The sequence below is a fragment of the Balearica regulorum genome, chromosome 5, assembly GCF_011004875.1.
Source record: "Balearica regulorum gibbericeps isolate bBalReg1 chromosome 5, bBalReg1.pri, whole genome shotgun sequence".
In the NCBI taxonomy this organism is placed as follows: domain Eukaryota; kingdom Metazoa; phylum Chordata; class Aves; order Gruiformes; family Gruidae; genus Balearica; species Balearica regulorum.
In genome coordinates, this window is record NC_046188.1 from 20,124,907 (window position 1) to 20,148,431 (window position 23,525).

A 23,525-nucleotide genomic window follows, 5' to 3' on the forward strand; every position below is an offset into this window, starting at 1 on the left:
GTTCCAGTGCCTCACCACCCTCACAGTAAAGAGTTGCTTTCTAACATCTAATCTAAATTGACCCTCCTTCAGCTTGAACCCATTACCCCTTGTCCTCCACTCCCCGAAAAACAGTCCCTCTCCATCTTTCCTGTAGGCCCCCTTCAGATACTGGTAAGCCACAATTAAATGTCCCCGGAGCCTTCTCTTCTCCAGGCTGAACAATCCCAACTCTCTCAGCCTGTCCTCATAGGAGAGGTGCTCCATCCCTCTGATCAGCTCCATGGCCCTCCTCTGGACTCGCTCCAACAGCTCCATGTCTCTCCTGTACTGGGGCCCCCAGTGCTGGACGCAGTACTCCAGGGGGGGTCTCACAAGAGCGGAGTAGAGGGGCAGGATCACCTCCCTCGACCTGCTGGTCACGCCTCTTTTGATGCAGCCCAGGACACGGTTGGCTTTCTGGGCTGCAAGTGCACACTGCCGGCTCATGTTGAGCTTCTCATCAATCAATACCCCCAAGTCCTTCTCCTCAGGGCTGCTTTCAATCCATCCCTCGCCCAGCCTGTAGTCGTGCTTGGGATTGCGCCAACCCATGTGCAGGATCTTGCACTTGGCCTTGTTGAACTTCATGCAGTTCGCACAGGCCCACCTCTCCAGCCTGTCAAGGTCCCTCTGGATGGCATCCCTTCCCTCCAGCGTGTCGACCACACCACACAGCTTGGTGTTGTCGGCAAACTTGCTGAGGGTGCACTCGATCCCACTGTCCATGTCGCCAACAAAGATGTTGAACAGTGCCAGTCCCAGTACCGACCCCTGAGGAACACCACTCGTCACCACTGTCCACTTGGACATTGAGCCGTTGACCACAACTCTTTGAGTGCGACCATCCAGCCAATTCCTTATCCACTGAGTGGTCCATCCATCGAATCCATGTCTCTCCAATTTAGAGACAAGGATGTTGTGCGGGACAGTGTCAAATGCCTTGCAGTAATTTATGCAGTAATTAGAGATAGATTTTAAGCACACTTTCTTTGGTATTGCAACAAAATAATTTGAGGAACTTCTCCTGCCCTCAGTTTGCAGAAAATAACATGGAAGGACAAAAATGGTATTAATAAAAAATAAAATTTGGATTTTAAATATGACATTTCCTCCCTTTTCTTATGCATGCCTGTGCTTTCATCCATAACTAAGAGCCATGTACTAAATTTTAAAGCATTATTTCTCTGCACTGCAATAAGGTCACACTCAAGACTGCCTGCTGCAAAATCCAGTCACACAGAATGAAAGCAATGGTGAATTTTCTGTACTACTTGGAAATGTTCTCCAGCTCTATGGATATTTAAACAACATATGAAGTATTTGATGTGGAAATTAACAGAGTTAAAACATTATTCTAAGTTGCAATTGGTTCTTTACAGTGATGAACAAGAAAAGGGAATTTATTAGGCTATTTATTATTCAGAAATATATACCACATATCTAGATGAAATGCCAGCCAAAATAAGTGAACCTATGTATATAGACAAAAAAAGCACTTACTTTGATGGCTTAAGTACGATTTTCACTTTTAATAACTGCAATTTGAGCATGTAGTATACTCTTAGATATGAAATGTATTTCTAAGGTAGGACTTCCATGATACAGAGAAAAAAAAAAAAGATTCTTGATTCTTCTGCTAGGAAGGCTAGTGGTAACTAGAGTTCTGCCTCAGGAAACGGCAGGAAGCTCTGGAATGACAGAGAGGACATGGGAATTTCAGCTGAGATGAAAGTGAGACAATTCATGGGTAACTAGAGCTTGTATTTACCACAAGCACTCTTCTTCCAGATACCTGCCATCTTTGTAGGAAGGCTGAGACGTGCATTTGGTGTTGGGCACATGCCAGGAAGACCCTTGTCTATTTTCTGGTGCTTCAAATATGCCAGGCCTCCCTCTAGAGCTGCTGCACATCAGTGATCAGCTGTTATTCTGGGAGGCAAGTAGACTATGTTATCTACTGAACAAAATTAAAATATCTACCTTTCCAAAAGAGGATGACAGGAGCCTTCCACTCTCTCTTGAGTTGGATCGGGAGGCAGTTTTACCCACACTCATTTCCTCTTCACACCTGGGCTATCTTCTTTTTCAGTTCTCTCTTCTTTGCTGGTCAGCAACTTAGAAAAGAGACAAAGTGTGTCAGATCCAAACTGAAATCTTATTCTTTTTTGTGTACTAACTGATTAAAACGTCACAGGGGTTCCAATCGCTGAGCAAAGATCAGACAGCCATTATGAAAAAATTACTTCTATTCTTAGAAGAAAATATTATAATATTGCTGTAGCTAAAGCTGTATTCTCATCTCTCAAAAACTAATGCAACACCACGCAGGAATTCCAAGATCAGTATTGCTAACAGAGCACTCTGCTCAAAGACTTAGAAGTTTGCTCTCAGACTTTTATGATGAACTCCTCTGACTACTCAGTATTTCAGCAAAACCCAACACATTTACGGTCAGTAAATTTGACACGGTAAAAAAAATCCATGCTTGAACCATGGAAAATAGTCTCCCAAGTACAGAATCCACAGCAAACAGCATCTTCATGCCAAGAACACAAACAATGAAGGCAAACACTGTGAAAGGGCCGCTGCTGCAGCAAGAGGGAGAAAAGTTATCAGTCTACACTGGTCTACAGTCCAAGATCTTGTTCACAGTGTCCCTGTAGCACATAAGATAAGTGAAGTATCTCTGCCATCAGATAAAGAGAAAAGCCCAAAAGATGGGTACGTTTTCTATGTTTGAGTTTGCTATCAGTCACCTACATCTGATATCTTGCATAATACAGCCCACAGTTTTTGTATATGGTGAGCACCCAAGTGCCACAGATGAAGTTCACAAAGTTGAAAAATCCAGATGAGGCTGATGAAAAACATTAATAATTTCATTTCCAAATACGAATGAAGAGAGTTTATATAAGCAAGCATACTTTTGAGGTCTATATAGACAATGAAACCTGTTTTAACTCTTGACTAAATTTCTCATTCACTTAACACAGACCTAAGTGTATGAATGGTTTGTTTGAAACAGACACACAGACACCAAGGCCTTTGCAGATTTCTTCTTCGGTTTCATAATGTATTTATATCATACTCCGGTAGACACCAGTCTTCACGCACATTGTTATACTTAATGCATGGAAATGTAAATAACTTCGTGGATTGGTGTGGTACCCTCTTCCAGACAGCTGAGAACTACAGCAATCTGAGGACATTTAATCAACCTTTAAAACATACTCATCTGTGTACATTAACCCTACAGACACATTAATCTCTAGAAATTATTAAGTATGTGTATTCATTTTATTAAATATTTTAGTCCCTTTAAACTAGAAATTATTCTTTCAGATGCAAAATCCTTGCTCTCATTCCTCAGGGAAATCCTTCTTTCTCTCAGTTCTTACAAGTGATATGTAAAATACAAAAGTAATTTCTTTTATGGCTGCTGATTTATTCAGCATATTCCATTAGAATACTTACAATATGAAGTTGCTTTTATTACTGGAAAGACATTAGCTGAAGTTAAGGTATGCTAAATTGTACAGTTCTGAATTAAAAACATGCCTTCCAACAGAAGGAAAAATATATGGTTCCATTAAATAATTAAAACTCAATATTCTTCTTCCTACACTGAATTATTATTATGTGGCTATTCTAAATTACTGTTATTTCTAATTGTGTTTGTCAAAAAAATTAAAGATGACCATTCAAAAATTAGCTACAGGTCAGAACTTTTATATGTTTGAGATAAATAATTACTCACGCTAGGCCAACAGAGTGTGTCTGTGTGTGCACACGGAAGCTGTAAAATCTCAGGTCTTGCCCTCTGCTCAGGTAAAATGGTGATGGCTGAAGTGAGTGTTGAAAAAATATCTAGGGAAACAGTGAATGAATGAGAGCTCTACAAAGCAAAAATGCAAATCATACGGAAGTACAAGTGTCTCATTTTGTAAGTGCGAGTAGATGCCTCAAACAGAGATTTCCTTACACTGAAGTGCTTAGGTGGAAAGTGGGTTTGTCTAAGACAAGACACTTTACTACATATTCTGCCTGGATATGATGGCTTAACAGGACTGAGCAAAGTGCAAAACAGTGTGAATATTATTGCCAAACTGTTCTCGTGTTGTCCTAATTCTGCTCTTTACAGGATTAAGTCTGAGATTTAACACACATGGACAGACTCTGCCTTTACTACTGGCATTCAAAGCTATAGAAGCCAACTACTACAAACCTTCTCCAGGACTATGTGCTACGACTCTTCTCAGCCAAAGCACGGCGTATGCCCATGAGTAAAGAAAGAAAGAACAGTAAGTATGCCAGCTAAGGCTATCTTTGGATGTCAGAATGACCCATTGGGACTACTGTCAGCTGCATGGCAAACGTAAAGTCTTTGCCTCGCACCAGTCATATAGTGAGCTTAGCTCAGCTAATCCATTAAGTGCGTTCCAAAAGCTATAAAGTCATTCACGCATACTAAAAGACAGAGCAGACATATGCAAAACAGAACAGCACAAAATCCCAGCAGTTGCCAAATTAGGGAATTTTCAGGCTAGATCGGCTGTAAAAGCTAGGAACTGTGAAACAGCAAAGCAAGAGATAAAGAAATTCTTCTTGAAAAGAGTTCATGTAGCTAGATGTAAGTTAGGATAGCTCTGAGGCAGTCAGCGAGTAACACAGGCAAGGGTAGGGGTAGAGAGAAAAACATGCATGCTGTCTGCCTCGCATTACTTCACATGCCCTTTCCTCAATCAGGGACTGAAGAATCCAGTCTTTCCATTTGACTTTAGCCAGACAGAAAATGGTATCATACAAATGGCTTGAACCTTTGAGGCACTAATTGCAATATTACAACTGATCGGAGCTGAAGATACTTAAGGCTGCCATAAATAACCACTTGTCCTGCAGCTGTGAATATATTAAATGCAGAAAGAACGAGACCAGCATTCAGGAAGAACCATGCAGTTTTAAAAGGGAGATTTATCTGTTAATTGAAAAGGCTGCTCACTGTTGAAGACATCTTCTGCTTCAAATCAATCACAAATATAGCTGCTTTAATTTTCAACGAGGCTAACAAAGTAAATTTGACAAGAGTGCCCTTGGCATACTGTCATAGACCAGTGGGAAGTAAACATCAACTGCATTTGTTAACAGATACTTAATAAATTCACTGCAAGTAGCTTTTACTGTACATTGGCTCCAGAAACATATCACGCTTGTAGCATTAAATATGGGAAAAGTTTAAGACAATAAGTATCTTGTGACAAATAAAACAAAAAAAAACCCCATTGGTTGTTTTTTTTTTTTTTTAATCTCTTTAAAAAGGGAAAACTAAATGTTTAGGAATAAAAAATAGTTTCTATAGATCCAAATAACAAGTCCCTTTTAAAGCCTTAATAGAGACTTTCAGATTAATTAGATCTCATTAACTGCTGCACTCAAAACCACCACAAAGATTTATAGTATAGTAAAAAGAAGATGTATTAGAATATAAACAAAATACTGATTTTTGTAGATCAGATAAATTCGGAGTCTGTGAAACTAAATTCCATAACTTCTTGCACTCACCTCATGAACCTGTTCTCTTAATTCTGTTGTCAATGAGAAAAAGCACAAGAAAGACCATGGATTTTAAAAGTTAAACCGTAGCGTTCTCCATAAAGAGCTACCTATAAAACGCTGATCAATCTGTCATAGAAGTGACATTTTTGCCTAGACAAACACCCTTTTAGCAAAGACCACACCACACTTCCAAAGCAGAGATCACATCGTTACATTTCCCTGTTAGAATACTCCCTCTATAGGCTCAATTCTTTTTTCTTTAAGCCTAGGCTGCAGCAGTATTTCTAGACACATGCTTAGACTTTTAAAACAAATGTCATAAACCTGGAAGAAACAACATAGTCATACATACCACACTCCTAAGCAGCTTGAAAGTTCTCTGCTTATAAGGATAGTACGGTTTGGAATGCCAGTGGTTGTCCTTTGCTCTGAATTTCCAAACTCTAAATTTATCATGTGTCACATCCCAGTACAATTGGCAGTTAACCTTCAAGTTATTTAAATTTTGATGTAAATAATCCATGGCAGACAATGAAATATTACATTAGATTTAAATTGAGTTCAGCTTGCAGAACAATGTATCTCAAAAGAATTGTCCAACACTGAGTGTTTCTCCATTATGTTTTTATATCAGCTATTTTTGCAGTAACACACTTCTGGTTATTATTTCCCTTATGAATTCTCTTAAATAAACAATGCAAACATCAACCTTATTTCTGCTGAGCTTGAAGTGCCTGCAGTGACCATAATTAAAGTGTTTAGCCTATCAGCTGGTGATATTACTTCTGCAAGCAATCTCTTCCTTCTGTAAGAATTTTTACTATCAGTTTCCTAGCTCTACACAAATCCCCAATACACCATGATTTAAACACCTGGGGTAAGATTTCATCAAATGCAAATTGAATTTTGCCATTAGGTGTGAAGTTTGGGTTTCTCATCAGTATAAATTTAAATTTCTTAACACAGAAATTTTAATTTTCATAATTTAGAGATGATTCTGCAGTCCTTCTTCACATCTATTATGAGTAGCACTGTTTCATGAAATAAGGGAGGAATCACCATAAAAAAGTGACAAAGGATTTATTAAAGGCTTAATATTGCAGCCTTGCTTGTATCGAATAGAAAGTAATGTTTGTATCAGGGTATGTACGTCAGAAACGTGATACTGCTTGGCAAAGCTACTAATGGCAAAATTTGGCCATTGCTAAAGCTTGGAAATAAAGCCTAACAGCGGGACATGAATCTTTCAGAGGAAATTTCAGGAGAGGCTAGAAGCACAGGATCCTTGTATGGGGTCCTCATCCGACAGACATCTCGTAGATACTTCTGTCAGCAATACGAAGAACACAGCTGCCTGTGCACAGCCTACTACATGGAAATTGTGAAATGCTGCACCAATGCTGAAGAAAACTTCTGAGCCTGCTCAGGTAAACCTGCATCTGTGTACCCTAGAGAGGGGTCCATCTGGCTTCTAGGTGTGTTTGGACAGTGGATTTTGTCTCAGGGTACCACTGGGGCAGCCCTCAAGGACAATTTAGACATATTGTACTAGAATGCTGAGAATAAGTAGAAAGCGTAATTTTATTCCTGTTCTCTGGTATGCTATAGCTATTTTGGGATCCTCAGTAATAGTGGAAAATGGTATAAACCAAACAACATCCCCCATGGACAGATGGTAAAGCTGGGTAAATTCAATTAAAAATCAGGGACACATTTTTCAATAATAATAATCGTTAACTACTGAAACAACTACAAAAGGACATTATGTTTTCACTATTTCTTGACATTTACAGGTTACGACTGCAGGCCATTCTTGTTTATGTGCTTTATTTACCATATTCAGTATGGTTGCCGAGTTCCATTTTAGCACAACTGGATGAAATTTTTGGTCTGCTTAACTCATGATGTCAGACTAGATGATTTAATGTCTTTTCACAACCTCAAACTCTCTGAAAAATGTATTTTGATGTACTGAATGCATATCTAAAATGAATTACCTCTCATAGAAAAGAAAGAAAACCTTTCTGTAGAAGAAACTTTAAAGTAAGTAACTTCTGCAAAAAGAAAGTAAAATTACTACAGTTAAAAGTACAGGCTCATAAGGATTTTTTACACAATGGGTTTTCCTGCTATCCAAAAATTCAGACTTGATAAATATCCTAGAACATTTTCCAAAGACATACTTGAACTCTTGAAAACTTACACATTAAAATTAGCTGAGTGTTTGACTTTAAAGAACTTGTATTAGTTGCTTATAACTTTCATTTTCAGAAATGCATATGTAAGGACAAGACTCAACAGTAAAGTTGAGAATCAAAGATGGAGAGATTTTGTGAAAGCTTCCTGTAAAACAGCACCAACAACAAAATATGCAAGACAGCTTCTCATAGATACCTGCTTTTCGTAGCATATAGACAGATATAATGTAAAATATGTGATCACATGAAAAATTAAAATTTAAATATAAAATTATATGAGAATCTGTATTTCTTGATACTTCCACTTGAAGCTAACCCCCCAAAAAGTAGAAAAACAACATTACTGATCAGTGTGAATTGTTGTCTCTCCCCATCTCTCAACCTCACCCACCCTCCCAAGTATTCAAGTTCCATCAGGCTAAAATAGATTTCTGGTGGCTAACTTCTCAGAATACTTTTTTTTTCTTTTTCTTCTTCTTCTTCCCCTCCCCCTTGGTATCAGAGACACCTGCGTTCCCAAGCACACTAATCACCGGGTTCAGGCTGTACTATCAATATGCCCTGTGGAAAAACCTCTAAACATACAGGTTGAAAAGTTAGTACTGTTAGAGACCAGGCATGTGTAGCAGCAGCTGTCTTACTTGGCACAGCTTTTGTCAAAATTTCTGGCACAAATTCCACAACCACAGACTTCTAATGGCCACTGGTATCAATCAACATGCTTGGACTAATTCTGAACATAGAAGTTTCACATTTCAAGAAGTTTCACATTTTAACAACTATTTTAAGTCAATAAGGCTGATCTAATACACAAGAACATGCTCCCTGCTCGCCCAGTGGCATGGCAGCTTGCCTACTTTGCTGCCAGCTAAGGTACCAGGAAAAGAACAGTGGAAACTAAATCCACTTTAAGGACAGAACACATTCAGTTGGCCAGGGAGCATGCCAACTACAGTATCATGTTTAATTCTTAAACACTAATGACTGATTCATGGCAACAACCCCAAAGGGAAATACTCACCTGCTATTTTAGCAGTGCATGAAGCACATTTTCAGGGGATGTTTATTAACTCTATCTGCAGGAATTCTGTTTTGTAACTCTATGCTATTAATAAATCTTAGCATTTCAAACTGAAAATTTATCCCCCTTCCCAAATCTCTTTTGAAATAGAGGCTGAATGGAAACCTTATTTGGGATGCAATAAGACAAGGAATACAAAAAGAAAAACATAATGATATGCTTCAGTTGAGCCAATGACAGGCACAGAACTACTGGAAGAATAAAGCTGTAAACCCCTCAACTATAGAGATTCCCCCGATACTCAGTTATATTGATGTTGCAACTGTGCCTGCACAAACTGAGTCTCCCACCTCCAGCAAGGAAAAAGAAATTGGTCTGAAAATATTCTAAAAATCTTTTCCCTTTTCTTTTCCCTTACTTTCTTCCTCAGCACATTTTCAATACTCTTATTGCCTAAGCTATTGGCTGTCATCTCCACGTAAGCTGTTTCATAAAAGACAGAGGAAGAAAAATTATTCTCCGGTGGATTGCCAGAGACACTACAAATGATATCTTGCACTGAGCTTAACACTTGAACATGTAACATTGGTTGTGCTACTATTACAGTACTGAAATTTGTAGTTCTTGATGAACAATGCATAGAACAATAGGAAAAAAACCCAACCACTCTAATTTCAGGTATGAAATAAATTGAAATGATTTTCAATTTCATTTGAAACATCTAGAGTTTATAAGAATAGTGTGATATATGTCAAGTGACAAAACATACAAAGAAAGCAGGTCAGAAAAAAATATCAGTTACACGCACTCATTGAGTATTGATATTAATCCTCAAAAATTTTTATTTAAAAAGGATTATCTTAAGTATCTGGTACAAACGCATACATGAAAATCCTGAACCTACTGCAGTTGAGACACTTTTTCCGTTGACCGTCATGAAACGACAATTTCAACTATGGCATCTAAAACGCTTATATTCCACTATCCAAAATTTGCCTTTTAAAACTGGAATTACCAGGATAAATGCTTTCAGGTAAACTCAGTTCTAATCCTGACAGTATTTGAATTGGACATCTAGAAAAAAAATCTTTCAGCTACGCAGATATTGTGACACTGGAACAGGTTACTCAGGTGGCAGAATCTCCATCCCTGGAGGTTTCCAAGACTTGGCTCACTGATCTAGTCTTGGCAGAAGTCCTATCTTGAGCAGGAAGTTCAAGGAGCACTAAATGACCTCTGAAAGTCCCTTACAAGCAACGTTTCTGTGTTTCCATGAAAGCAGGTACATGACTGAAGTTAAGCTTCCAAAACATTAGAGGAAATGACAATGCATACAGACTGAGCTCTTGAAGAGAAATCACTAGACAGGAAATCTATGAACCAGTGTCTCTCATCTCTATTGGGTAGAAAGACCCTCTTCTGAAATGTTAAACAGAACCAGCAAGCAAGCTATATAACTTTTAGCCTTGTGTCTGGGGCAAGTGCTGAACTCCAGTGAAATCAGATGTTGAGACATTTCTCTCACTCTTGCATAAAAAAAAAGAGGAATCTCCTACTGCAAGAAAAACAATTGTTTGTAGCATTTTATGCAGACCATTTAAGATGCAAATGGGAACGTTTTTCAGCATTGCAAAGTAAAACCACTATGTTGAGGAATATTCTAATTAAAAGGTAAGTTTGCTTTATTACTTTGCTTTCTATCTTTCACTCAGCCCTCTCATTTTTATTAGAGAACATAAAGCATCTCACAAAATAAAACCTAAAAACTGGGGCAGAGGCATAATACTGTCTTGAGAAATCACTTTCAGGGAAAAAAATATAACATTATTTCTTGCTCTGTTAAACAGATTTTTAAAAATGGCAAATTCTTTGTCACTTGATAATTGCACAATTCCTCTAAGTGCAGAACATCAAGCAAACAAACTATATTTTAGAACTTAGCTAAATCTAAGGATAAAAAGCTCTAATCATAGTAGATACTCAGCTCTGGGAGACAGAGAAGTATCTCCCACATTTTTTCCAAATGAATCCTGTACTACTGACTAGGATCCCAATCCTTGAGCTACAATGCTCAGCTTCCCTTTATAAGCTAGCTCTATTTTTGGAATACAATAAAATTTCAACTAAGTAACAATTAGCACTCTGAAGTCTTAGGCTAGAATAACAGTAGGTAAATTGAGGATTTTTTTGGTAATCAAAGGGTATAGTTTTGTTTCCCTAGCTTTAAGTGTTCTTCCTTTGTGAACAGGAAACATTGTCTAGGGCTGCGTTGGTTGTATGCATGTTCTAATAAGATAAAACACAGCAGCAGCTTTTTCCAGCCCAGTTTGAAACTAGGTGAAAGAGCAATTTAGTAAGGATTTAGCGTACCAATTTTATCAAACAGATGGGTAAAAACAAAAGCAGCAACAAAGGTGGAATGTTTCCGTTACACCCTGTATAGGAGATTAACATTCTGTCTGTGGCCAGGACAGAGTTACATAGCCAGACACCGGTCTCAGTAAGATGAACTGAAAGAGGAACATATTGCACAAAGCTTTGCTATCTGAAATGGAAATTTCCTTCACTACAGAGCACACCTGTCAGTGTCATGAAAATTATCTGTTAAGGTTAAGGCACTGTCCCTGTCTCCCAAAATGAACTCATTATTCAGGGAAACTCATTGTGGTGTGAAACACACAAGCTATCAGCTCAGAAGCATTTTATCTGTAAAGACAGCAGACTCTAAAATAAACGGGCATTTGCTGATGTTGAGAAAGACTCAGATCTGAAAAGGTATGGAAGAATAATTGTTAATTAGAGAACCTAAGAAAGATTCTAGCAGATGCAGAAAGAAAAGCTGTACACCTGTATTTTCATGCTTGTTTCAAAGCAAATCTTGGCAGAGCTGGAGCATGAGAAGGAAGACTTTTTTTCAGATGACTCTGCAGAACAGGTGATCTGAAATTCCTACTGCAATCTGCAGACTCTAGATATCACTGCAATACTGTTACTACTTGTGCTGCACCTTTTGAAAGCATGAGAAGACAAGCCCACATACAGCATCTTTGATCCTGGTGCAGCTTGTTGCTTAATTCAGTCTCAACCCATTATGCAGAAGTACTGAAAAAAATTCCAATGAAAGTGAGTCTTTCTGCCAAAAGGATGACTGATTTCCTGCATCAGCTCCAGTTACTCTGATCATTTTACAAGGCAGTATCACTCTGGTTTGACTGGATTTTAGACTAACCACAAAGTATTCTGTCCTCAGAAGATTTACCTTTCAATCCTAAAAGAATATTTTAATTTTTTCCAGTACCTCAGCAGTTGTAACTAAATATTGAATTGGAGAAAAAAGAACTTTCTCTAATTACATTAGAGAAAAAGACAGATAGATAACTGGAATATACCTTTGTTATTTTAACAAACACCTGCTATTTATCCCCTTTGACTAACACACTTCATTTAGTATTCCATAAATCAATGATTTGAAAGTATTGCTCTTCAGCTAACACTATGAAGTAAGGCTACAGGACTGATATATTTAAACAGTGTTAAGAAATGAGACGACTCCCAGAAAAGTAACTGCAGTTTAATGCAGGCTGTGTGGCTGTGCGCTTGTAACTGGCTCTGTTTTCTGCAAAATGGAACAAGAGGTTTCAGTCCTGATCCCCAGGTGCTCACATTCCCAAAATTCCTCTAGACATTGCACTAGTAAGCTCTCTTTTTGAAAGTTCAAGCTCATGTCACATCACAAGAAAGGTGAGAGAGAACGTTTAAATTCTCCTTATGTACTCCATTAACTGTGTGGATGAAAAGAATCCTGAGCAAAACTAACTGTGAGCCTAAGCACAGCTAATCACTAACGGACCGGGTCCATCTCACTAGCATTACATTCACTGCAGATTGTTACAAATAGCTGGGGCAGAATACAGAAAGGTGAACAAACAAGCAGATACATGAATGCTTTACTAAGGGTTATATTCCACTGTCACTCTTCTATTTCTCTGGCTCTTCTGTTAAGTTAGTTTTACAGAAACTTTTGCAGAATTAATGTATCACGAGTACTTACATTTGATGCTGGTCAGCCTACTCTTGGGCACTGAACAGTCTACAGCTGCTGAAAACAAGAAAAAAATAAATGTGAGATTCAATATTTACTTAGTATTTCAGTCGCTAGAAAAAAGTAGCAATAAACCAATACAGAACAAAGACTAATTTAATTAGAACATAACAATTTTTTCTATATTTTAAAATATGTTAGTTACTGTGTATTTAAAGTATTAGATTGATATTAATAGTCAGAGAATTTTCTAGATAAAGATGTTAAAGTAAAATATATACTTGAAGGAAGAATCATCATTTAAATGAAGATTCCTTACAAAAGGTTTCTATACACATTTAACTGTACACCTGAGGATACTGAGTATGTTACATGATAGAGAGATGACAGTATATTTGTGAGCATGGACTCTGGCAGAATCTAAAGCCCTGAAAGTGTACCTCTCTTTAAAGCAGACATTAAGAAAAGGAGAGATGGTGAAGAGAATCGTCAGAACCACCTCCAAACCCCTATTTCTGAAAATACCTAGAAAAAGAGTGTACAATGTTTTGGGAGGCATTCAAAAATATTTCTCTCATAACTTATATCCTGTGAACTTTTATGCATTTAATTTAAATATTCAGGACATCCTGCGAAGACTTTTCTTAGCTCTGTGCATGATATTAACTTTTTAAACACAGTACTTCATAATCCTTATATGACCTTAAAAAAATAACTTTGGCTGTAATACAGTTTGTTTTCAGTTAAAGCACTGACAAGGGGGTATTGTCAGTTCATAGTGGAGTAAACACACATTTCTAAACCTGAAAAAAATTTAATCAGGATCTCACCATAATTAGGAAATGTACAAACTTGTACAAGTTCAATAGGTTTTTAAGTTCCAGATTTCATATTATTTGTCTTTTGATAAATATAAGTACCTTCTAACATCAAAATATGTGCAAAAAATTTTATACATGTTTAGTGCTCAATAATACAGATTACTAACATCATTTTCTCATTTGCAAACACACAGGACAGTTTTCAAAGTCCTTAAAGCTCCTTAGTGCCACTGATAGAAATATGAACAAAAGATAATAAACATTTTTAAACAAACAAACACACAACAAAAAAGAAAAGACACAGCGATCTGAGTTTAACTGAAAATGTTCTGCATTCAGTCCTAAATGCTTGCTATTCTAACTATCTCCATGATTTTCAGCTTAACAAAGTATTTCATAATTCATTATTTCATCAAAAGCAGAATGAAGAGAATACAGAATAAAGTCCCCTAAAAATAAAGTAGTATCTTTGGTAGCACTTAAGGAAAATGTTTTCATATAAAACTTCCCATTCCAATAACACAAAAGTATCATTAAGTAGCAGCCATATCTGCTTGCTGACATCAGTCTAAGTATGAAATAGGAAGAAAACTACAGTTCCTACCATCCAATTCATTCCTTCTTGATATGATCCTCTTCTGAGAGAATGAGCTAAACCTGGGGGAAGAAAGTTCATTCATATACACACATTTTTACCTTTGGCTGAAAGGATTTTGCTATAATGAAACACCATGTGATCTCTGATCAGGTACTGGCTAGTTAGACTTCGGGAGGAGTCAATGCAGAAAGCTGTAAGATTAAAATATATTTAAAGATTATAAAGGCAGGCACAAAAATACTAAAATTTTACACAGTTATTAACTGCAATTCAAAGCCACAAACTTTGAATTACGGTGTGCTTAACTGCTTTGCTACTATCACATGAAATCATCCTGCCTCCTTTGTTTTTTCTTCCCCACTGAGCCATTAACTCAATAAATAGCTACAGAAGTAGCTTCAGTTGAACTACGAAGATGTCAGCACAGAAACTTCCTGTTTCTCCATTCTATGCTGTTTTGAAAAAAAGTGTCTGAGGTGGCAGCATGGCACAAAAACACATGCTAGCCCATGTAAACTACTGACTGTAATGGAATATGTTTAACCTTAAGGGTTCTTTAAAGCAGTAACCATATTTCTGATTCAGCTAATATAGATGTGACATCTACATATATTTGGATATCTTGCTGTTTCTAGCTAGCAGTACAGTTAAGGCAAAACTCACTCCTCAAAAATACTTTCAGTAATGCACACTAAATCTAAGTACTATTAAACTTCACCAATTGAGCTCAATGCAAAGGTTTTAATTATAAAATCACTTTAATCATAAAATAAATTAATTCACCTAAAAGGAACAATGCCAACCTTCTGATAAAAGCACACGTGTTACTTACCATTACTCTTAGTGCTCAAGTGTCCTTTAAACGGACTTGCTGGACCATATCTGGGAATGCCGACAGCTGGGTATTCACTCACTTTAAAAAGTGTCAAAGAAAACAAAATAAGTGTTAGAAAACGAAAATGTGTATCTTGACAGACAAGATAAAGCAGAGAATCTTTCCCCAAAGAACTCACAAATGACTGTAGCGCACTTTTTTCACAGAGGAAAAAAATCCTATTTAAATGTTAACAATATTACTGAAGTACAACAGTGCAGTTAAGTAACTTAATCTAAACACCAAGATAGGATGGTAGTGCTTTCACTGGTTCAGGGAGTCAACAGTGGAAGAAACCATTAGATCACTTCAGTCTGAACTTTACATTGGTCATTAAACTGCGCAGAGATATGGCCAGAGTTTTGTACCTACGATAATCTCCCATTTGTTTTAAAGATCATTTGATCGAATTTTATCATTACATCAAATGACTAACATGAAAAATATTTTGTACATAGACAATGATTGTGGTTAGTATTGCACTAAAATGCAAGTTTAATAGATTTAATGAATTATGCTTGTGTGAAAACTATCCTATCAATAAGAACACACTATTTCAAAAATCTATTGTTAATGTAGGAGAAATTTGGTTTACCACTCAGTCTTCTGGCAGTTCAATAGACCGGGAACTCTATAAACAAGTGTAGCTGCTGACAAAACGTAAATGACCAGTTGTTCCAAAAAATGAAGGAATGTGAATTAAAAGCTTTACATCTCCTCCTTGAATATAAATGCTGTACTGTCAGACTCACAACCACTGTCTGTTATGCAAGCTATGATTTAAAAATCTGCACCTGAATTAATTAAGAATCTGAACCATTTTTAGAGCAAATTTTAACAGGAGATATCCTACTACTACAAATATTAGTGTATACAAAGCATTCCTTTAAGGTTTCCAAGACCCTGCTTAAAATGTAAAGCAAAACAAACAAGATTACTTTAACAGAGTAAATATACCACGCTTACTTAACATCAATTATAAAACCGTGCAGACAATTTCTACAAATTTATTATTACTATCAAGGCCCATATGGTCTTCCCATTCCCATCCTACTTTTCATCTGTCAGTTTGAAAGTCTGCAATTGCCACGTAAGCGTTTCCTAGCAATTGGAGGCACTACAGCACTGGGGCAGTAACTCTACTGCTCTACACTTAGTGGCCACCTCCAGCTTTCCACCCTTCATTGGATGAAGCAGCATGCTGGATCTACCCAAGATAAGCGGGAATCTCTTCTCAGTGGCCTTCAGCTGGGTCGACAAAGGCAGACATAATTACAGACTGGGAGGTGCCTTAAGCCCCTTAATTCTACCTCTCTTGGCTTCTTACCTCCTGCATGCCCAGCACTTGGTTTTCCAGGTTTGGCTTTTTTTTTTTTTAATATTTCCCACTGTTATACAATGACTGTTACAGTACTATTGCAATTACGTATGTAACTACTACATTCTGTAGCTCTACTTTAAGTGCAACAGCATGTTGCACAAGATGGTTAACACAGTGTCTGACTACTAATTAGTAGAGATTGCAGCAAAACAAATCATTCCTTTAATAATGTTTTAATATCATTTCCCCAAAGGCTTTATAAAATACTTTATAAATTTCAAGTGACTCGGATTAGTTGGGGAAGCAACAAAACACGTCTTGAGAAAATAAAAAAAAATCATTAGCATACATGGAAATTTGCAGAGTATTTTCTTGAGACCCTGTTGTGAAATTACACTAAATCTGGACCAATAAACTCAAACCCCATGCTTATGAAGCCAAACATATTTCAAGGCAATTTTGAATTAGTATGAGGATTTCATGCTTAGAAAAGCCAGCCTTTATACAGTACAGGCTTCTGTGCCTTTACAGTATTATAGGCAATGTCTGCAATAATAATGTTCCCACTACTCTTTGCTGTGAAGTTGCCAGACCAGCAGTAGGAAAGGAACAAGAAAAAAAGAAAAAAAAAGAAAATGTTACTGTAGATTTTTTCAACTGCAATTGTCCTGCAATTGTTTTACCTTTATACTGTTTTCTTTAACGCCAAAGGACAACATTCCTGCTCATCTGTACCAATTTCAAATGGCTCATCTTAAATTCCCCTCGTGGTACAATATTTCCCAATCTCTATTTGTGATTTAAACATACATAGGGACAAACAATGCTAAATTATTTTTAAAATATTAAGATTCCAAACATACAGCAAGAATTAATTAGATTTAGAATGACTGTCTCTGCAATGGTTGCAAATCTTTGTCAATAATAGCCTTCTTTCTTAAGTATTATATTTCTCTACCATACACTATTACATATGAGTAGTATTCAGTGTCTAGCTGGATACCCATCCTGAAACTCGTGATTTCCTGAAGTTATGTGTTTAAAGAATGCAAGTCTTTGGGAGGACTTGAATGTTAGATTATAATATTTTAGGAGATAAAAGTTTGTCCTAATGATAAAAATACCCAATGTATACACCATAAATCTAGATTATAGCAGACACCTGAGGATCACAAGGGTTTCATTCACAGTTGCTCAAAATAACCTAAATATTCCAGTATTTTCTGTATTTCAGAGCTAAGTTATAATTCCAGAAAGAGACACATACTCTTAGATAAATGCTTGTAAGACCACCTCTAACTCATTTTTATGTGACAGAATCATAGAGAGGTAAGCATGGGCATCTCAAAAAACACAGAGATGTTTTAACTACAGTGGATTCTCTTCAGGTAAGCTGAATGCCTTTGCCCTGAGTTAAAGATGATCAGAGAGGCTCAGAAACCTGTTGCTTTTACTATCTTCAGCTGGAGATGTGTCTGTTCACCACTACAGGAAATCCAGATGGTTTTGAAATGTTCATTTGCTTTGCATCACCAGCAGATGGCCCACGAATAAACTCTACCGAAAAAACCTACTGTCTAGTGGTTTTGTCCTTTACAATTCATCTGTATCAGGCTGGGGGGGGGGGAAGGAAAAAAGGCAGCGCCCTTCCACCCCCCCACTCCCCCCAGCATCATTACTTTATAGGCAAGAAAAACTGTCAGAAAAGGTCAGGAGGGAGAAATTAAAGTATTTCAGTCTCTTCTATTTCAATCCATGCAAAAACCCCCAATTTGCAGAAGTCCCAAAGGCACTGGAAACACACCACCATTTGTCAGGCAGTCACAGCCTTTGTGCAGGCACTCACATCCCCTGCACTATTTTCCCAGCCCTCAGTTCCTCCTGCATGCCGTAACTTTTGTGCCACTGAGGAAGAGTTTCAAGTCCCCAATTCAACTAGCTGGATTTGCTACCCAAGTCCCGGTAATTGCAGGGTAACACCTCTGCTCAGTCCGTTCACAGGTATCTCTGAACCCCCTTAGGACATACCAAGGCCATTACAAGACAGAACCATTTTCTGGGAAGTGGAGGATCTTGGATTAAAGCATTTCTGACTGTTCAGATTTTAGGATACCCTTGAAACATCAGGGTTGCAGCCCCACTAGCACCTGGACCTGTTGAAAGCTTTCATGGCATTAACAAATGACATTTTCTTGCTGTTTAGAACATTTCTTTGCTGGGCAAAAGTTCATGCTGAACAACTTTTTTTTAATATCCAGTTGGATTCTGGGGGCTCTGTCCTGGAAAACTGTACCTTTTATTATAGCTTCAATTAAAGAACAGTCTTTAACCTAAAAATATTTCCATAAACAGCAGAACTTGTGATAATGAAGGCTTCCTACGGTCCTCCCATGGCATCCCATGGTGCTTGCTCCTATACTCTCTAATTCTTGTGCCAAATAATGTGACTGAGGTATTTTTATAACCTGTTCATCAACGAGGGCATTTGAGGCTCACTCTCTCTGTGAGCCACCTGTTTTCACAAAACATGTAGAAAATTTATCACAGGAAAAGGCTCAAAGATACCAATTTTGATGAAATAATGCTTTACCATTGCAAAAAGAAGAGGCAAAGAATAACAAGTAAACCTTTGTTTTCTCAGGATCCCAGGCTGCTTCATGTAGACTTTCCATCAAATATATATAATTTCTACACTGAATTAAACTTACACTACTCTCCCTGTATCTTCAGTCTGAAACTCAAACCTGCTTTTTATAGCTCCAAATATTTAAAATTAAGACGTATGTTGCCAATGCCTGAGGAGAAACTGGAGGATTTGGTATGTGTAGGATATCTGATGTATTTTACTGTTTGTACAAAACAACTGAAGTGAGATAGAAAGTGTTAACGTTCAAAAGTTTCACAAGTATATTTTCAGGTTGTCTAGTGCTTTGAACAGGTATTTGTTTAGATTCAGTCTGTGTTTTAAAAGCAACAGGAGAAACTAAATGGAAATTGAAAGCTTAGATATGTGAAGAGAATTTTAAAGAATGTGGGATTTTCGTTAAATTACATATTAACCAAATATAAACCCAACAAAGGGATGGTAACTACAAAGCACAGTAATTAGAGCACCTAGATAGCTATGGGAGTGACAGAAGCTGTACTGGTTTAGGACTGTGAACAGAGTGAAAGTAGTATGTACTTCAATTATTTTGCCTCTTTTTTTCAAAACCCATGCATGCAAGTGAGAATTTTTTTCAGTGAAATTTTTTCTGATTTTGATGGTTCTTAAATGATAAATTATTTGGGAATAGGAGCACTTGTCTGAACTTGAGTTAGCAGAATTGATCTCAGTAGTTTTGCAATAATGAAGTTTCCTGACTAAAATGTACACTTTCAACTTCTTCACATAATAAAAAATTCCAGTCACAAATTGAAGGTCTATGTAAATATATTTCCAGAACTGGACTTGAAACTCTTCAAGATCATTTCATTTAGTTTAAGAAATTATTTCCTGAGATTTAAACCTCAGAAACTGAGACGTATAATGGACTATTATTTTTGATATACTATACATGTAACTGTGATCTAAACATACATTTCGTCATAGCTGTATGTGGACTGCCCACATTTAATGTAAAATCAGGATTCTCATGCTGTGTTTTCTCCTAAAGTACAGAGAGAGAACAAATTAAATATTTCTAAAAATTAATTAGATCTTTCAGTTCTTTATTAATGCTATTATTTGCTTGTTGTAGGCTCTCCCTGTAAGTGTGTGACACTACACAACAAAGCAGAGAAAAAAAAAAAAACCTCTTTCTTTATAATTCTTTTCAGCTGGTATCTAAGGTAAGTAGTAATTATATTATTCCAAAGAGATTTTTAAGATATTTTGTTTAATTTATATTTTCATTTTCATTTAAAATGCATCCTATCTTTATTTCTCATTTTACAGTCTTAAAAATGATGGAAATTGGTGGTTTCTATTTGTTACTTTGTTTCCTAGTTGTTACTGGAAATGCAGAATTCATGGAAATTATTTTTCTACAAAGCCACTTCAAATTTGGAATGTGAATATGTATTGGAAAGAAGCCCAGTCTTTCATTACAATGTTCTCATAGGAAGGATTTTAAATACAAGTATTAGACTTGCTATTTTTACAACAAACCTGCACTTCAGAGATTGCAAATCAAAAATACTGAAAAAGAATCATTTGGGTTACCCTTATCCACCAAGATTTGTTATTTAAAAGATAATCCATAAAAAAATTCAGAGATCTTAGGTGTGATATTGGATATAGGCACCTAAATCCAGCACAAGCCACAAAACCTCCACTTCACTGTGTACGAACCCTGTATTCTCTTAAGAGCAGCTCCTAGACCTTAGCTTGGGTTCAAACAACCTACAGCTCCAGGTGGATGCAGACCTCAGGTCTCCCCAGCTGTCCCAGAGGGATGTGCTTATTACTCCGCCAAGGCACCAACCCTTACGTGCATTGTTTTTTTGGTGGGTCCAGGACTCTTGCATTCTCGGCTGCACAGTAGCCACCTCTCAGCTGGAAATGTAGGAAGCACCTCTGCCTGTAATGGACTAGATCTCATTTGCACGAGATGTGGGGATTTGATCTCCCTGGGGCTGATAAGGACACTCAACCCAAGCTGATAAATGCTTTGCAAACACTACCTGCTGCACTAATTTATAAAGGTTTGGTGCTGTTGTCTCTTCCACCTTCCATCGCGAGCTCGTTTTCTTCTCTTCTTCCCTAAACCCTAAATGCTCTAAACCAAAAATACTTAGTGAGACACTTTTGTCCAAGTGGTAATTCAGGCAACTACATGCTAAAGAGGGTTTGTGCTGTGAATTTAACAGAAGTCAAGGATGCTCTATCACTATCACCCTTGTTCTACTTACTAGTGTAGTGATTTTTTCACTGGGCTTCCTGCTAACTCTGCACACACTAACAGTACACTACAGCACTAATGCTGTACAAATGCTGAGGAGAGAACAGAAGAGGTTTAAATAATCTCTGTGAAATCCTAAATGACTTAGGAGTAGTTACAGAAACTCCTTCAAGTATCTAATCTAACATTTCTGAAAAGGTCCTATTTAAAGGAATGAAATTAGGACCTGAAACAGAGGTTACTCCCTTTTTGGTACTATGAGGATTTTTAAATCAAAGTATCCATTAACTCTTTATGCTACAGAAATAATTGTGCATATGAATACAACACAGAAATATACACAGTAAACACTGCTATCTCAAAGTAAATTAAGAGATTAACCTGGTTACAAAAGGTCATACCGGATCTAAACTTAATTAATTTAAATAAATAATTACTGTCTTTCTTTTATATTTGCATGATGATATATTTTCATTATTATAAAAAAAGAAGAATCGGATGCTCTATTAGTAGTACTAGACTTGCTTTCCTACTGATGTCACTTACATCTTCCTACCATAGTCCTTAAACTCCTTTCAATTTACTGCCTTTTCCTTACCTGCAGTCCTCCCCCTCACTCTAACATCCCCCACTTGCTCAGCGATGGCTGATGAGGTGCTACAGGTGTTATAGTTGGCCATCTAGTTTACTCTTCTCTGGTTGCTTATTCTTGGCTGACTATTTGCTTATCCTCTAGTTGTATATGTGGGAATGGACAAAGAACAGAATGACTTTCTTTAAAAAATGTACGTGAATTTGTTGGGGTTTCTTCTACCCAGCCACTGACGTCTGTACCACTAAGACTCCTACTTCTTACTCACAGCTGGGTGAAGTTGGCTAACAGATGCAGTACTGCAAAGAAGAAAAAGCTGGCAGACAGCAGTGAACCACCCACAGACTACTTTTTTAGGAGAACAGGTCAAAACATGGCAAATATCCACTGCTTTTCTGCAGCATCTATGCAATCACAAAAGAACTTCAAACATGACTTTAGATTTAGCTGGTTACTGAATGCACAGATAGTGCTCGATTTTATTTGAAAGTTATAGTGGAGCAAAACTGAGCACTTCATAATCACACCTGTATTTTTTTCCTGTTCACGCAAGCAAAACATAAGCCTCTTGGACCCATTTTTGGTTTCGGTGATAACAAAACTCCTATCAATTCTGAGCGTACAAAGTCTTAGATGTGAAGCCGGCTTTAAGAGAATCACATTTAAGATTTATTAGGAAATGGCAGAGTCCACCACAGGACAAAATATAGTTGTTATTTTCTAAATTTTCTGAAGCAAAACTTTAGGAACAAAGCTCCAAGAAGCCACAATATCCCAATTTAGAAATAAAGTCCTAAATGTTCCATTTGAATTTTGCATGCAATCATTTGTGCCACAGGCAAAATATGATGAAAGCAATACACTGTATCACTCCCTGACATATGCACCATACATAATCTCCTAAGCCATTAATTAGCTGGGCGCTATTTATATACACTTACAATGCTGGATTACACAAAAGCTCTTCTTTACACCTACTCCTAATGCCTAAGAGTTAGGTCTCTCAATCCTATACAACTAATAATCTAATACTATTCTGCATAAATGCAAACTGTTCAACCAAAACTGTATTTCAGTTTCAAGACTCAAAAACTCCTCTGATAAATTTAAGTCTAATGAAATAGGTGTATGCAGTAGCCTTAAAATATGCTAATTGAGTCATATTTGATGAAGCAATTCTTGAAAAATGTTTGTTACAATTTTACCAGCTAGAGGCTTCACATGATCAGTAGTAAGGGAAGTTTTGGATGCAGGTTATTGCTCTATTCGTACTTCAAAAGCAGAAACAAACGGCTGTGTCTGTCAGCAGCATATTTTGTGACACAAATTGCAGGCAGAAGCAAATAAACTTAAGTCAGTCCCATTATCATTTGCTTGGGCAGCACCTCTACAGAGTTAACAGTGGCATCCGCAGTTCCTGATTTTCTAGAAGGATGTGTGAGGGATGGTGTTCCCGAAGTGTCTGTATGCTACTTTTAAGTGGTATGTGTATAACTATCAATACTCATATCACAGCTTAGAAACTTCTAGCTTAAAAAGTTACTAAACTGAGTTCACCAGATAGTTGTGCCTGTGGAAGATGGCACAGAGTAGTCCAGGAG

The 23,525-nt window shown here is 37.1% G+C and overlaps 1 protein-coding gene and 1 long non-coding RNA gene across 2 annotated transcripts in view; one reads left to right on the forward strand and one right to left on the reverse strand.

Annotated features, from left to right (window-relative positions):
- Positions 1 to 23,525, reverse strand: part of SPATA7 (spermatogenesis associated 7) — a 43,686-nt gene that overhangs the window by 16,410 nt on the left and 3,751 nt on the right. Inside the window, 4 exon segments of the mRNA XM_075753742.1 lie at positions 2,002 to 2,135; positions 12,845 to 12,892; positions 14,353 to 14,445; positions 15,087 to 15,167. Of these exon segments, the coding sequence (XP_075609857.1) occupies positions 2,002 to 2,135; positions 12,845 to 12,892; positions 14,353 to 14,445; positions 15,087 to 15,167 (356 nt within the window).
- Positions 6,854 to 22,751, forward strand: LOC142602001 (uncharacterized). The gene is made up of 3 exons (XR_012835602.1): positions 6,854 to 7,001; positions 20,190 to 20,280; positions 22,151 to 22,751. It is a non-coding gene; the product is annotated as an uncharacterized LOC142602001 (long non-coding RNA).